This window comes from Leopardus geoffroyi, chromosome C1 (assembly GCF_018350155.1).
Source record: "Leopardus geoffroyi isolate Oge1 chromosome C1, O.geoffroyi_Oge1_pat1.0, whole genome shotgun sequence".
In the NCBI taxonomy this organism is placed as follows: domain Eukaryota; kingdom Metazoa; phylum Chordata; class Mammalia; order Carnivora; family Felidae; genus Leopardus; species Leopardus geoffroyi.
In genome coordinates, this window is record NC_059328.1 from 14,692,501 (window position 1) to 14,706,968 (window position 14,468).

The following is a 14,468-nucleotide window of genomic DNA, read 5'->3' on the forward strand; positions in this document are numbered from 1 at the left end:
CTCTCTACCCTGTCACCTTGCTGAATTGCTTCTTAGCACTTACTACTATCAGAAAGCGTCATTTATTTGTGTACATGTGAACGGGCAGTCTCCCCCCCTCGCGTGCCAGGGTCTTATCTTTTCCATTGCTGGTCTGCAGCCCTCTGGTGTCGAGTGACGAAGGAGTACCCTAGGCCCTGTGCTGAATGGTGGCTGCAGCCACCATTGGAGCCTGTTGGGGACGGCACGAGAAGGCTTCCGGGGAGGGTGACTCCGGAACACAGGCTGACCGGCCAGGGGCCTGTGGCTGCCTAGCACTGGAGTTTACGCCTCCCACAGTGGGGCCGGGTGGAGAACTGCTTGAAGGTTTTCTCGTAGGTGGGCAGGCTCTCTCTGAAGCAGTATGCAGACTGCTTGTCACACTCACATGCCTGCAGCCCACAGAGACAGCTGACGCCGGGACCGAGGGCACATGTACCTGCAGAGAGACAGAGAGCCACCGGGGGGGGGTGGGTGGGGGGGCTCCGTTTGGTCCTAAGGTTGCGGAGAACAGGGGGCTTGCTACAGCGGGTCGGGGTTTGAAAACAGAAAGGGAAGAAACAGGGAGTCCTTTTCTTTCGTCCTTTCCCTGTGTCCCCAGTCACACCTGGCCACGAGGACGGGAGGGAAGAGAAGCCTGGAAGGAAATGAGGAGGGCAGGGGGAGGGGGCTGCACGGAGGGGCGCCCTGAGTTAGCACGCAGGCCAAGGACACGGGACCCCCTCTCTCAGGACTCACCTATGTCCAGCTGCTTGTTGGCCATCTCGCTCGGACGCCTTAGGCATCTCCAACTTAAGACGTCCAAAAAGGAACACTTGAAGTAGCGTTCCCCCCACCCACCAACCCGGCCTTCACCCACGCTCAAAGCTCGCAGACGGCACCACCTCCCACTCGAGCCAGAAAGCGAGCAGCAGCCTGGGCTCCCCCCACCCGCCTTCCAACTTTTCACATCCAGTCCACAGCCAGCGCCGCTGATTTCTCTGTTTAAAATACTTCGCTCTCCGCCCTCTTGTCTCCACCTTCTTGGCCGCTACCCTCCCCCCGTCCCTATCGCCGCCAGCTCTTCCTCCCTAATGGGAGGAAACAAACAGGGTCTTTCTTAAACTGCAGCCTGATTCAGGGCCACTCTCCTGCTTCAAGCCCCTGGGTTTCCTAGTATTCGGGGGAAGACGTCCAAATCCTCACCGGGGTCTCCAGGGCAGCCTTGCTATGATCCGGCCTCCCCAACTGGTCCATCGCCATGGCTTTTTGCTCTGCTCCAGGCACACTGGCCACTTTGTCACAGGCCTGGCTCGGTCTTGTCCTGGGACTCTGCTCTCACCATTCTCCTTGTCTAAAACACCTCTCACCAGGATCTCATCGTTTGGGATGAGATGCCCCCTCCTCAGACAGGCTCTCCCTGACCCCTGATCAGGAGCCCCCCTCCCACGCATCCCCGTTTATTGCCTTCATCGTGCTTTGCACAACCCGCACATCTCGAGTATTCACTTGCTTCTGTCTATCCCTCCTCAACGGAGTGTGAGCTCTGTGAGGCTGGGGCTTTGCCCGTCTCGTCCGTCACAGTATCCCCAGCATGCGGAGAAATGCTCCTTATGTTGTAGGTGCTCAACCTAAGCGAATGAAGCCCCTCTGGGCCTTTGGGATTGAGTGTCTGCCCTTTGGCCGAGCTACCACTAGATGGGGATCTTTTATTTGGTTACTGGAGCTGAAGTGTGTGTGTGTGTGTGTGTGTGTGTGTGTGTGTGTATGTGTGCGTGTGTGTGTGTGTATGTGCGTGTGAGTGTGTGTGTGTGTGTGTGGTTGTGGCTTCCCCTTTCTAGAGAACTGCACCCCAGTTCCCTGTTTACAGGGAGAGTGGTTTGGCTGCGGCATGCACGGAGTGCTCCCTACGAGCTTCTGGTGATGGCAGTGGTGCATCCGGGAAGAAGAGCCCTTTGAAGTTGGATCCAGTGCTGACTGTCCTCTGTTTGTTTGCCTTTCTCCCTCCAAAGTCCAACTCCTGCAGCAAGCTGTCCTCCCACGTCTCCCTGGAGACTTGATTTCTCAAGGCACGTCGACACCCACCCCACGCTTCAGCTGCGCCCTCCACTCACCCACTGGAAATGGGCCAGGAATGCTCGCGCCCCTGGCTCTGGGCTCCGCCGCTCCCACCCTCCATGACACCTGGGTCACCTTTGCCCTCGTGTTCCCCCTTTCCATCTGTGAGCATCCTCCAGGATCCTCCAGGCCCCAGCTCCCCGGGAGCCCCTCCCAAGCCACGCCCCATCCCCTCTGGGTCTCTCGCCTCGACTGCCTCCTGCCTCGAGCATGCCCCTTGCTTCCCTCCTGGGTGGCCGCCACAGTCTGCAGGGGCCAAGGGTCCGCCACTTGGTCTCGTGGCTGGTGTTCTCAGGGTGCAGGGCCCTACCCCCTTCAGCCTGGCTCTCCTCCGGAAAGGGCCTGGCACCCTGTGCTGCCACTCACCCCGGCGCTGTCTTTCTGGAAGCCTGACGTGAGACACCTTTCTCACTCTGCCTTGGCCTCCTGGTTATCTCTGTCTTCTGTTCCTCTCTTCTTCTTTACCGTCTCACTTCTCCACACCTCCTTTGTCTTTTCACTCACTTTCCCGTCCCTTTCTCACTCTGTCCTGTCCTTGCCGATGCATGGAGTAGGACCCTCTCCTGACGCGCAGTGTGGCCTCTGATGCTCTCCCGGGCCCCAGGCCTGCTGGAACTGATCCCGAGCAGGGGTCGACGGCATGGACTCTCATTCCTGGGGCATCCCACAGCCGTGGCAGGACCAGGCCTTTTAAGACCTGGAAGGAGAGGCAGCCCCAAGGCGAGAAATGCCCTGTTTGCAAGCCATCTTTTCAAAAGACAAACCCGAATCTGTTCCTGCATCTTCTAGTTTGCTAGCAGGGAAACTGAGGCATGAGAGAGGAACATGGCTTCAGGGCATTCTTTCTCATTCCACGACAGACTCCCATAAATAGGATGAAGCACGCGCTCCACATCGCTGCCCTCCGTGAAGTCAGCCTCCTGCTGAGGCCGCCACCTGCCTGCGTCCCAGACCTCCTCCCTGCTCTCCAAATTCTCTCCCTGAGTCTCTGGTTCGATCCAGGGCCTTCAATACCGATCACAGTGCCGATGACTCTCGGGTTCTCATCCCAGCCCAGTGTCCCCCCTGAGCTCAATACTCCAATGTGCTCGGGTCCACCCGACTTCCCTCACTGGTGGGTGTCTGATTCGCATCTTGAACTCCTTGCTGTGTTCTCACGGCTGTTTCTTCCCCATTTGCAGAAGCTCAATAGAGACACTTTACCTGTGGCCGCCCCGGCCCAGAACCTTGGATTCAGTCTCTTTTTCCTTCCCACCCCACATCCAGCCCATCAGCAGGCCCTGACAATTTACCTCCGTGACACCCAGCATCTGGCACTTCTCCCCTCCACTTTACCATCTGTGGTAGCTTCTCCCCGGTGCTCCTGAAACAGCTCACTGACACCGCCCCATCTTTCCTCCCTTGCTCCCCAACCACCCCGGACAGTGGTCAGAGTGATCTTTCTAGAGCAACATTAGAGCTATCATTTCCCGCTTCAAATGCTCCGGCAGCCTCCCCTGCCACTGGAGGAGGCGGTGAGCTCCTTCCCTGTCTGCCCCTCCCCCAAGCCCCACGAAGGAACCCGTTCCCCTGTGTGACACCAGCCCCGGCCGCCCGCTGCCTCTGCTCCTGCCACACTAGCCAAAGGCCACCTGGAGTAGCCAGCCTTCCCTCCTTGTGTTGTCATCATTCTGTAGCCTGTCACCTTGTCATAGCACTGGTCAACACCCGAGTGTACTTTACTTGTGAATATTTTGTGGGCTGGATTCCTCCCAGAAGGCAGGCTCTTTCTGCCCAGGGAGTTTGTGTTTTCATCGTACGTCTTCAGCTCTGAACACGCAATGAACACTCCATCGCTATGTGCCACAGCTTGCCTGCCTGGACGCTCACGGTCTGTGGGTCAGAGAAAGGGTCCCCATCCCAGGACCCGGGACGCCCGGTTCTCGGGGCAGACCCACCACCTGTGTGTGCTTTAGAACCTCAGGCAAGTTGCGTGTCCCCAAGCCTGTGTCCTCCGCTTTCAAATCAGGAAACAGATACTTATGTTAACTATCTCATGAGGTTTTCGTTCATTCACTCATCAAACCGACAGGTCCTGAGTTCTTAACATGTGCCTGGCCTTTGGCTAGGACCTGGGGGTACAGGTCTGAGCAAGCAACCCCACATCACTTAGCTCCAAGGGCGTCCCTCTCTGTGGGTTCCAGTGAGGATGAGTGCCCCCCACGCCCCCACAGGACAGGCTTGTTCCTTGCTCTCCGGAACTCACATTTGGGTTGGCGGGAGAGGGGAAGCCTAAGTACACAAGGTAATGTCAGGTGGAGACCAATGCTAGGAGAGGAAAAGGGGTGATGTGTCAGGGATGGAAGTGTTGTGAGGGATCAATTCAGCAGTGCTGGAGAAAGATCTTTGCAAACTGCAAATTCCAGTGGTTCTGATGTTCACCTTCCCTCTTTGGCAGAGGGAGAAGGGCAGAGGCTCCGACATGCCTCCGGCTGGAACCTGGCTGGCCTCCCACGGCCCCTGCACAAGCCACACATGCATGTGTGGGTGGAGGAGGGGGCGTCTCCGCGGGCTAATCTTAAAGTCCCTTGCAAATGCCAAGTGCTTATGTAAGCCCAGTCAAAGGAGGGATAACGACCTCCCTGGTTGCCCGAGGGCAGCCTTCCCCACCTGGCAAATTGGCCCCAGGGCTTGGGTTCCAGGCCTTTCTCTGCACGGATCTTCCGGTGACATTTAAAGACTCGGACAGGCCAAGTTGTTTTTCTCCTTTCCCTTCCCTGCTCACCAACTACATCCCAGATCAGCCCTTGGTTGCTAGGCAACCCGGGACCAGGCTCCGGTACAGGATTTCAGAACTTGGAGGCTGGGGGGAGGGGAGGGGCGTTAACCCTTGCAAGACAGCTCTTTGAACTGCAGCGTACCCGGAGTGGGGGGGAGAGCTTTTCTTCTCTAGGGAGTTAATGACGTTAGCGCAAGGGGATGCAGGTGCAGAGGAAATGCTTCAGAGCAATCTCCTAACAGTGATGAAGAAAGTCCCAGTGCTTTTCCACCAAAGCGAAGGGGAAAAGAAAACTTTGATGCAAAAAGAAGTCTCAGCTTCTAAAAGGAAAGGCACTACCTAAGCACCTGCTATGGGCCAGCCCCTTCAGCGGGGTTACTTTAGCAACCTTAGGAAGGGCAGACTCTTATCCCCATTTTACAGACGAGGAGACTGAGGCCCAGGATGGTTGTGTAATTACCCAGCTAGAAGGAGTGCAGCTGGGGTTCAGACCCAGCTCTGCCAGGCCCCGAGGTATGGGCTCTCTCTGGGCCTCTTAGCAGGGTCCATAGCGCTAGAACAGAAAGATCTGGGGCGTTATAGATGAGCCGAGACCATCTGCCTTTCTCTGCCCCCTCACGAGCATGCTGCCCACAGGACAACAAGACTTGCATCTGTGTGAGCCCTCCAACCAAGTGTGTCCCCGCCCCCCCCCCCGCCACCCTCCTGGCAGCCCCATGCCGCTGGGGAGGGCAGTGTAAGGCAGGGACGCTGGTTCTGGGGGCAGACGGCCTAGGTCGGGATCGTGACTCTTCTTTTCCTGGCTGCGTGACCTCGGCCATCTCCGCTAACCTCTCTGAGCCTCAGGGTCCTTCCTGATAATCATGCCCACCCCAGGGGTGTATCACAGGGGTCCGAGGTGCGGTATGTAATGCACATGTCACAGATGCTCAGAGACCACAGCTACTGCTATTATACCTATTTCATGGATAAAGAAACTGAGGCCCAGAAAACTCAGGCCAAGCAGTGTGTTCCAGAGCACTGGAAAGGCTCCAGACACATGTGTGTTAATGTTGCCGTTACTTGGATCACACTCTTGCCCTCTCTGGGCCTTAGTCTCCCTGTCACTACCATAAGGTGTGGGTCTAGAGGGTCTCTAAGGGCGCTTTCAGCTCTGGAGCATGCCAGGAGAGCAGGACCCGAGGCTGCCTTGCTCTGCGCCCGGCCCCCACACAGCGCTGGCCTTGGAGGGGCACCCAGCAGGCGCTCAAGCAATGCTGGGCAAGTAAGTGAATGTACCTGTGTCTGGTTTGCGGGCTCAGCACGTATCAGCAGCAGACCCGGGATCAGAACCCAGATCACTCAGCTCCCGGCCCCACTCTTGGGAGCACGGGCTTGGCAAGGCGGGGTGGGGAGGACAGCGGGTCGACCTGGCACTCACCGGCTGGGTCAGCTGAGGTGGGGGATACTGATGTCCCCCCACCCCACCCCAGTGCTAACTCCCTAAGAGGGGCTCTGGACTTTGGGGGCCCTGCTCAAGCTTCAGGAGCCGCTAACTGCCTGGCGGCATCTATGGAAAGCACAGCCCAGACCCAAACTTCCCAGCCCAGTGCCCAGTCCCTGCCCACACCGCCTACTGCCGCCCAGCATGTGCCAAGCAGATGTTCCTGTGTGCCACCTCGGGGGAGGGGGCTCCGGGCTCTCCCCCAGGTCACTCTTCTCCGTCTCCTGGGCTCCCAGGCTGCAGCTCTGGCCCCATGGGGGAGGGGGAAGAGAGGTGCTAAAGAAGATGCTCAAAAAAAAAAAAAAAAAAAAAAAAAAAGAACGCAGCAGCAGCAGGTGCAAAGGGCTGAGGCTTCCTCCAGGGCTGCGACCACAGCGCGCACAGGCTGCTCCTGCTGAAAATCCACTTCCCTCCTCAGGGCATCTTTTCCCTTCTTTCCTGGTGTTTGCACTTTATGGGGGCATCAGAAGACAGAGCTCCTCAGATGTCTTTCCTCTAAAAGGGAGAACTTTTCAACCACTTTAAGATAACACTTGACATGACAGGTATTATGATCAAGACGAAAAGAGATGAGAAGGAACCATATGAAAGCAGGACCATGTGCCAGGCTGAGAAGAGTCAGGGGCACCTTTTCTGTGTGTGCCCCCCTACAGCCAATGGCCAGGCTTGTCCTGCCCCAATCCTACCAAGTGGGGCCCAGAGGGGTGGGGAGAGGTGGTCAGAAACTCTGTCCCTCCCTCAGAGGGCATCGTGAGCCAAAGCAAACAACACTTCCGGGGCAATCTCCTCCAGCCCCCTCTCCTTGCCCCTCCACTAGGTCCTGATCCCGTCCCATCTCCTGTACGTGGCCTTGGGGACCTCCCAGAAGAGACACTGCTTTAGGTGTGAGCACAGTCCTGGCCAGAGAGCTCCAACACAGAAGTCTCCTTGAGCTCATGCTGGAAAGAGGGTTCTCCCCATCAACAGTGTGTCTGGGGCCAGAGGCTGTGAAGGCTGAGAAACAGACCAGGCTGTATCTGGCCTCAGATGGCAGGGATCTGAGCCACCAGCAGCCCCCCATGGCTCAGGTCTCACCACTGGACCAGGGAGACCGTGTAGCTGTATTGCTCGGTCAATCTGGGTGTGTCCTGGGGGGGCCCTGGGGGGGGGTGCTGGGGAGCCCTGGGGTCTAGACACTGAGCACCCTCTCTAAGGGGGAGATGAAGGGAAGGGAGGTGGTGGTTCCCTGACCTCGGGAGGAGACAGGTGGACTCCAACACATTCACAGCTGAGCACGAATACACACGGGGAGGAAAGCGGTTCATGCAACTCCACAAGGCGGGGTAGGAGGCCAGTCGCCCTAAGGGGCACTCAAACCACTGGTTCCACCGGAATGAACGGCATTCGCGAGAAGGCTACAGCCCAGTGACTTCAAATGGGCTTGCTTGTCAAACTTGCCCTGCACAAACCCCACACCCCGGCAGCCCCAGAACATGCCCCGGGATATTAGGGGCCATGCCCCACGTGCGGGACACTCGGTACTTGCCCGCCCTTGTCCTTTGCTCTCCTCCCTGAATGGCCTCAACGACATGTGAGTTCTCTTCCCCGTCCCCCTCCTATTTACTTTTGTGTCCCCCATGTCACCTACTAGCGCTTGGCGTGGAGTCGCCCTTAACAAATATTTGTTCAACTGAAAGACAGCCGAGCTGCTTTGTTAAAACATGACAGACATAAGGAGGAATTGTTCTCAACAGCAACGGTTGCCAGGCGAAGCTGCAAGATTCCACGTTGTCTCAAGTCAGCCACTATTTATTGAGCAGGTACTATATACCCCAGGCACCATGCCCCATGCTCCCAGAGGGTGCTGGACGGGAGAGACCGGAGACCAAGCAAAGACTCCCGAGAAGCTTTGACTCCTAGAATGGTCACTTTCCGTCTCAAAGCACTCTTCTGCCGGGAGGCAGACATTAAGGAAAGGCCCAGGTTCAAAGCCATTTCCCTACAGAGAGGGCTACTCACAGGCCACGGACCCATTGGCGATGCGGAACTGGTAGCTGTTCAGCACAGGCTGGCAGCCGAATTGCTTCAGCTTCTCATAGCAGCAGTCATGCGCCAGGCAGCATCTGGGGGCCAGAGCAGAGGAGAGGTGAGGGGCTTCCCTGGCGGGTGGGCCCTGGGGAATCAGCGGGAAGACCATAGGTGGAAACCGGAAAGGACTCCCCCCGCCTCCTCCCCTGCGTGAGAAGGCATTGAAGGGTAAGGAGGTAAGTTCCTGAAAATATTGAAACTACAAAAATAACCACTAACATCTAGTGAGCAATTTCTGGCACCTTCTGCTATCCCATTCGCTCCTCAGCGTAACCCTGTGAAGGGTGATCATTGTCCCCATTTCATAGAGGAGGTGACAGAATTCCAAGAGGGGAACTTCCCAAAACTGTACAGCTGGCAAATGATAGACACGGGGCTCAAATCTAGGTCCGTGTGGCTCAGTCACTCATGTAATGACTTTTTCCTGAGCATCTACCATGTGCCAAGCACTGTGACGGTCCCTGAGGAGACAGGTGTCAGCAAAAACACCCATAACTCTTTAGTCCTTGTTCTCATCGTGCTGAGAGCGGCCGGGGACAGGAAGGGAGAAGATCCACAAAGAGAAAGCAGCTTGGAATGCCTCAACCAGAGCACGAGGGGCAGGAAAGCAGAGACCGGGGACTGGATTCTAAGACACAGAAAAGAAGATGCTCTGGGCCAGACGCTTCGGTCCTTCCTCTCGCCATCCCCACCTGCAAGTGGGCTCTCTGCTGTTTGTCGTCGTCGTCTAACGGTGGTAAAATTCTCGCCAGCCTTTGGTCTCGGAAGGGGAGGCACAGAGCGTCAAAGAGCCGGGACTTTGAACCAGGCAAGTTCTTGCTCAAATCCTGACCTAGCCACTCAGGAGCTGCTGTGTCTTCGGCTCTGCCACGTTGGTTTAGTGGGTGCTCACAGTCGCCATCTGTAGGATGCAGACGTTCACAGTGCCTTGGCCACTGGATGCAAGGCTTAAAGGTAGGCCCCGTGTGCGAATCACCAATCCCAGCGCTCGGCCCATGATGGGCACTTCATCGGTGTCAGTGCCCCCGCAGGGCTCTGGGGTCCCTCCATCTGGACTATTCCATGCCCGGCCGGAGGACTCAAGCTCCAGGAGCGACATTTGAGGCCCCGCTGTAGGGACGTATTTATCCACGTGGGGTTGAAAGCGGCAAGAAACACCTCGCTTCTTATTTCTTCAGACACACGACGTGCAAACTATCCTGGTTCCTGTCTCCCTGTACCCTCTCCAGGTCACCCCAACCTCCGCTTTTTCTTGGGGCTCGCGCTCCCCACCCCCACGCCGAGGAGTAGGCCTGGCAGCCACGTTGGGCCATGTGGCCTCGCCCAGATGGACAACTTTTGCAAACTGGGCCACTGGGATTCTCTCTCCCCGAATGTGGAATTAGGCCCGGGAGACAGCAGGGCAGTCTTGCTGTGCTCTAAGCCTAAAAAACTGGGTTGCTGAGAGAAGACCATGTTTGCTGTGACGTCTGAGAACTGAAAACGTTTCTGGAGCTCTGGGCAGGACTGACTAGATAATTTTCGAGGTCTGGTGCAAAACGGGAATCCAGGGCACGTTGTTCAGACACGAGGATTTCAAGATGGCGGCTACAGGACAGCCAACCATCCATGGGCTTCTGTTACTTACAACACAAACGTCCTAACCTCCTGCCTCCCTTTGGGCACCGGTTTCAGTGCAAATCCAATGAGCGCTTTGGACTCACCTGTCAGTGTCATCCACAGGGGTCCCTTTGCCCCCAAGGCCACAGTAGCAGCCATATCCGTAATATGAGAAGAAGGCACTCCGCCCTGTGATGTACTTGACCATCCTCTGAAACTGCCAGAAGCTGCTGTGGGCAGGGGCCATCACTGGAGGGCAGGAAGTAAGAAAGAAGGCGGGTGCAGTGAGAACAATACCAGCAACTAGAGGGCTTGCATCCGGGACCTCAGGAGACCCCCAAACATGCTGCCTGAGCATGGCTGGGATCACCAGCCCCTGTCGTGGGGAAGACAATCTGGCTGGAACACTGTGTCCCATGGCCAGTTTCTTGCTAGTCCGGGATAAGAACCCAGCTTCCACGGTGTTCGGGACAATACTGTCAACTAGGTCTTCCCCACACCCCCCACCCCCAGCGGAAAAAAACCAAACAAACCCCAAATCCACCATCCTAGGCAGAAACACCCTTAGGTCTAATGCAACATTAACGGGAAAAGTTCAAAGCTAGAGATGCCAGTTTCTCCACATATCATCAGGCATTTACAATCTCGCAGGAGAAACAAAATACTTGAGAGGCAGAAAAGATGCCCTCGGTCTATTTTTTTTTTTAATGGCAAATACACATGGACCCAGCAATTTTTTACTTCTACAGAATGTTTACAAAAGTGGGGAAAGAATATATATATTCTGGGGGATGTTTGCTGCAGCGCGTCCCCTGTGGTATGAAAAAAATTGAACACCACCTACATATCCACTGACGGGGGAGATGTCTTGAAAACATCTACTTTTAATAGCAATATCTCTGGGCAGTGAGATTGAGGAAGTAGGCGGAGAAAAAGATAGGCACTGTTTATATACTTTTATGCTGTCTTTTTTTTTTATAATGAGCATGTATTACTTTTGTATTAAAATGTTCAAAATGTGTGTGTGGAAAAGCCTAGAAGGTTGTATATCAAACTCTTAAGAGTGGTTAGTTACATCTGGGTGTAGGAGAAGGACTGGAGTCTGGGAGGGATGCGATGTGGCTTTTTTTTAAATGTTTATTTACTTTTGAGGGGGGGGCGGGGGGGGTGGACAGAGGATCTGAAGCGGGTTCTGAACTGACAGCAGTGAGCCGGATGCGGGGCTCGAACTTGAGAACCGTGAGATCATGACCTGAGCCAAAGCTGGACACTTAACTAACTGAGCCGCCTAGGCGCCCCAAGAAGTGGCTTCATCTTGGTATTCTATATAGACTCACTCATTTTACTTCTTAATTACCTGCATATATTAATTTTGCCATACAATAACATAAAAACACGAACTTGAAGAAAACGGAGATGGAGACACAGGGTTTTGGGAGGCGTTCACAGGAGACTTCCTGTGGTTTTGTTGTCCCAAAGCAGAAGCACTGCAGAGGGGGTAGGAAGCTCCTGTGGTCAGGGGTGCCTCAGGCGCTGATGGGGCGGGGGACACCAAGGAGGGAACTGGTTCTCCCTGCGTGGGCACCCCACCCCCCACCATGGTCTTGAAAACAGCAAATTCCACCACTGACTGAGGGAAAATGGGAACTCCATTCTTGACATCTTTCGACTTAGGGACCCGAAAGCTACACTGTTGAAGCAGCGAAACGGATTTGGAGACATCTCTACTAATCAAACTAACCAGAGCAGAGTCAAAGAATTTTCCAACAACTGTTTCCAACACTGTTTCCTGTGAAGCTCTTTTTCACTTTGCGGAGTTGTGTTATCTGATCTCCTGGTAGCAATGACCTATAATCACCCATGATTCCATAAGTCACCACAAGAGAGCCTTTCTGATGAGAACTAATTGTCCCTAAACTAGCTAGATACAGGTCTGCGTTTTTGTTCTGGCATCTACAAGACTTTAAAGGCAACTGGCATCCAAAGGAAAATAAAAAAGGGTCCCGGAGGGGGCATGTGGTAAAACCGTAGTCAAAGGCCCTTTGTCTAGCAAATAGTTAGCAACCTTTAATTTTCTAGAAGTTTTGTGAGGTCCTAAGGCTGGGACCACCCCTTTTGTAGAAGAAACAGAAGCAGAAGGAGTTTGGTGGGAACCTATTCCACTCTTGAGTCTCTTCTGAATGACACCTGATTTCCCCTCACCCGATGCCACCTCAGGAGGGGCCACCCCAAGACACAGACACCCAGACACGAGGACAGCACCCCGGAGCTCTCCCAGCTCCTTACTACTTACGGCAGGAGGCAAAGACCACGAGAACCCCAATGGCCTTCATTCCCGAGGACATCTGGGGGTCGGAGGCACCACAGTCACACCTTCCTCTGCTCACAAGGAGTCTGCCAGATGAACTCCTGAACGTGACCAAGAAGAGGGGAGGCCATGTGGGTGCAAAACCCCAATCACAGGGCAGGGCTCAGAGCAAAGGGATTTTTTTTTTTTTTTTGGCAACCTCATCTCCCCCGCCCCCACCCTTCTCTTTTTGATTTTGAGAAGTCAGCATTTCCTCTGTCCCCAAGTTGAGAGTCATATTTAGGGTCCATGATGGAAATCCAGTGCCAGGAAGTCTAGCCCCATTTGCATGGTGCCCCCTTCCCCCCAGCCCGTGTCTGCCTTCCTTGAGACTCAGGGATCTTATTCGTGAACTTAGCCCTTGGAACCTCGGCTGCCCCTCCTACACAGTGAGTGTCAGGTACCTATCAGTAATTTGAAACATTTATTAAGAAGTTACTAAATGCCAGCTGCTGTTTTCTATAAGGTCTTCATGGTGTTTCATTATTTGATCCCCATAACTTGAGAGTCTCTGTGATTGCTGCAGAGATGGAGAAACAGAGTCAGAACAGTCTCCTCGAGCCCAGACAGCCCCCAGTGTCACAGACTTGCGGGGCCCTACACACACAAAGCAAATAAACCCACTTAGTGCAGTCAAACGCCAGGATGGCGAAACACACCCCTCTTGTTACTATGAGCAACGGTGAGGGTGCCTATCTGTGGCCCATTTCCCACAGGACAACAGAGGAGGACGTGGGCTCAGGGTCCCCCGTCATTCCGTGGAGCCCCCACTGCTCAGTCGACAGCTCTCTTTAAATACCCATGGTCTTGCTCGTTAGAAATCAGGCTAAATCTGATACTTGGAGGATGAACAATAGCTCCGTTGAGCCCAGAGAGTTTGGCAAGTACAGGGCTTTGGCTAGATTTACGCTTTGTGACCAAGTTTCCCAGGAAAACTTCAAAGTGAGCGTCCTCCTGCCGAGCCCTGGCGGGGGACGGGTCATCAGGCGCCTTTGCTACTTTTGACCCTCTTTGGCAAGATTCTGGTGGGTGCTGGAAGGCCTGGCCCTGACCAGACCTGGTCCCAGCCGGCCTCTGTTTCAAGTGCTGCATGGATGTTTTTAAATTAGGTTCCATCTCTACAGTCTGGCTCCCTTTCCTCTTCTGAGTCTGCAACAATAACCGTGCGAGGGTTTAGTCCATGAAGAAGGCACGCACGTCTTTTACACGAGCAGGTGATGATGCTTTGGAGAGACATCAGTGTCTGTGTGTCAACTCCTCCTTCCCTCCAATCTTGCCCTGTTCACTTCCCGACACGTGTCTTTCTTGGGAGCCTCCTGGGAATGCACTTCTCTGTTGCAGATCTGTGTCCAGGGCCGCCAGTCTAAGCCCATGGAGAGGGAGAAGCAGTGAACCCACCTCCAAAAGGAGGTGTTCGAGGGGGCCTTGAACTTCCTTAAATTTGCATTCTGCTCCTATTTGCTCCTCATACAACCCTACCAGAAAGAGCCTCTCGCTTTCTCACTTGGTAGCTGTGGAGAGCAAGCGATCAGAGACAAGTGACACACAGCTGCCAAGTGGCAGGACCAGGACTTCACCTCTGGTCCCAACCTCCGAATCCAGTGCTCTTTCCACCTCACCGGGCTCGCGGCCTAGAGCTCTCGCCCGTGTGGCATTTTGAGCGTTACAGAGCATTTTCACAGACACCCGCCTTCACGGCCGTGAGTTGGGCAAGACGGCCATGGTTCTCTCCTTTGGACTGATTATTTGCAGGTGCTTTGGATTGTGCCGAACTAAAACCAAGAGCACAGGGCCGGAGGCCCAGGGACTTGATGAAGGGCGAGAACACAGGAGGGGGCCCGTCAGGGACTCCAGTGCCAGCCTCTAGGACAGCAGCTGGCAAGCTGGTGGGTCTCTGTGAGCTATGCTCTCAGACCCGTCAACTCGTCTTACGTAGACAATGATGAAACACAGCTCGGCTTTTTTCCCCCATGGAGACAATAAGGAGGAAGGAACCTGCACATTGCATAAGTCAAAGATCATTCCATTTTGCTCCCCTCTTTGTCCCTGGTGCCTGACTGGCCCGCACAGTACTGTTGGTGCGGGTACTGTTAGTACTG

General features: G+C 54.8%; 1 protein-coding gene across 2 annotated transcripts in view; it reads right to left on the bottom strand.

The window, feature by feature from the left end:
* Nucleotides 1-12,406, bottom strand: part of PLA2G2C (phospholipase A2 group IIC) — a 13,394-nt gene extending 988 nt beyond the window's left edge. Inside the window, exons 1-4 of one of the 2 annotated variants that reach the window (XM_045475913.1) lie at nucleotides 12,316-12,406; nucleotides 10,127-10,271; nucleotides 8,355-8,458; nucleotides 1-457 (exon numbers count right to left, since the gene is read on the bottom strand). The exon at nucleotides 1-457 is cut by the window's left edge and continues 988 nt beyond it. In XM_045475913.1, the coding sequence (XP_045331869.1) occupies nucleotides 291-457; nucleotides 8,355-8,458; nucleotides 10,127-10,271; nucleotides 12,316-12,367 (468 nt within the window). In that variant the 5' untranslated portion in view covers nucleotides 12,368-12,406 and the 3' untranslated portion in view covers nucleotides 1-290. Of the gene's footprint in view, nucleotides 458-8,354; nucleotides 8,459-10,126; nucleotides 11,051-12,315 lie in introns of those variants that run through there. The other variant, XM_045475912.1, reaches the window with a different exon arrangement.
* Between the last annotated feature and the right edge of the window lie 2,062 nt (nucleotides 12,407-14,468).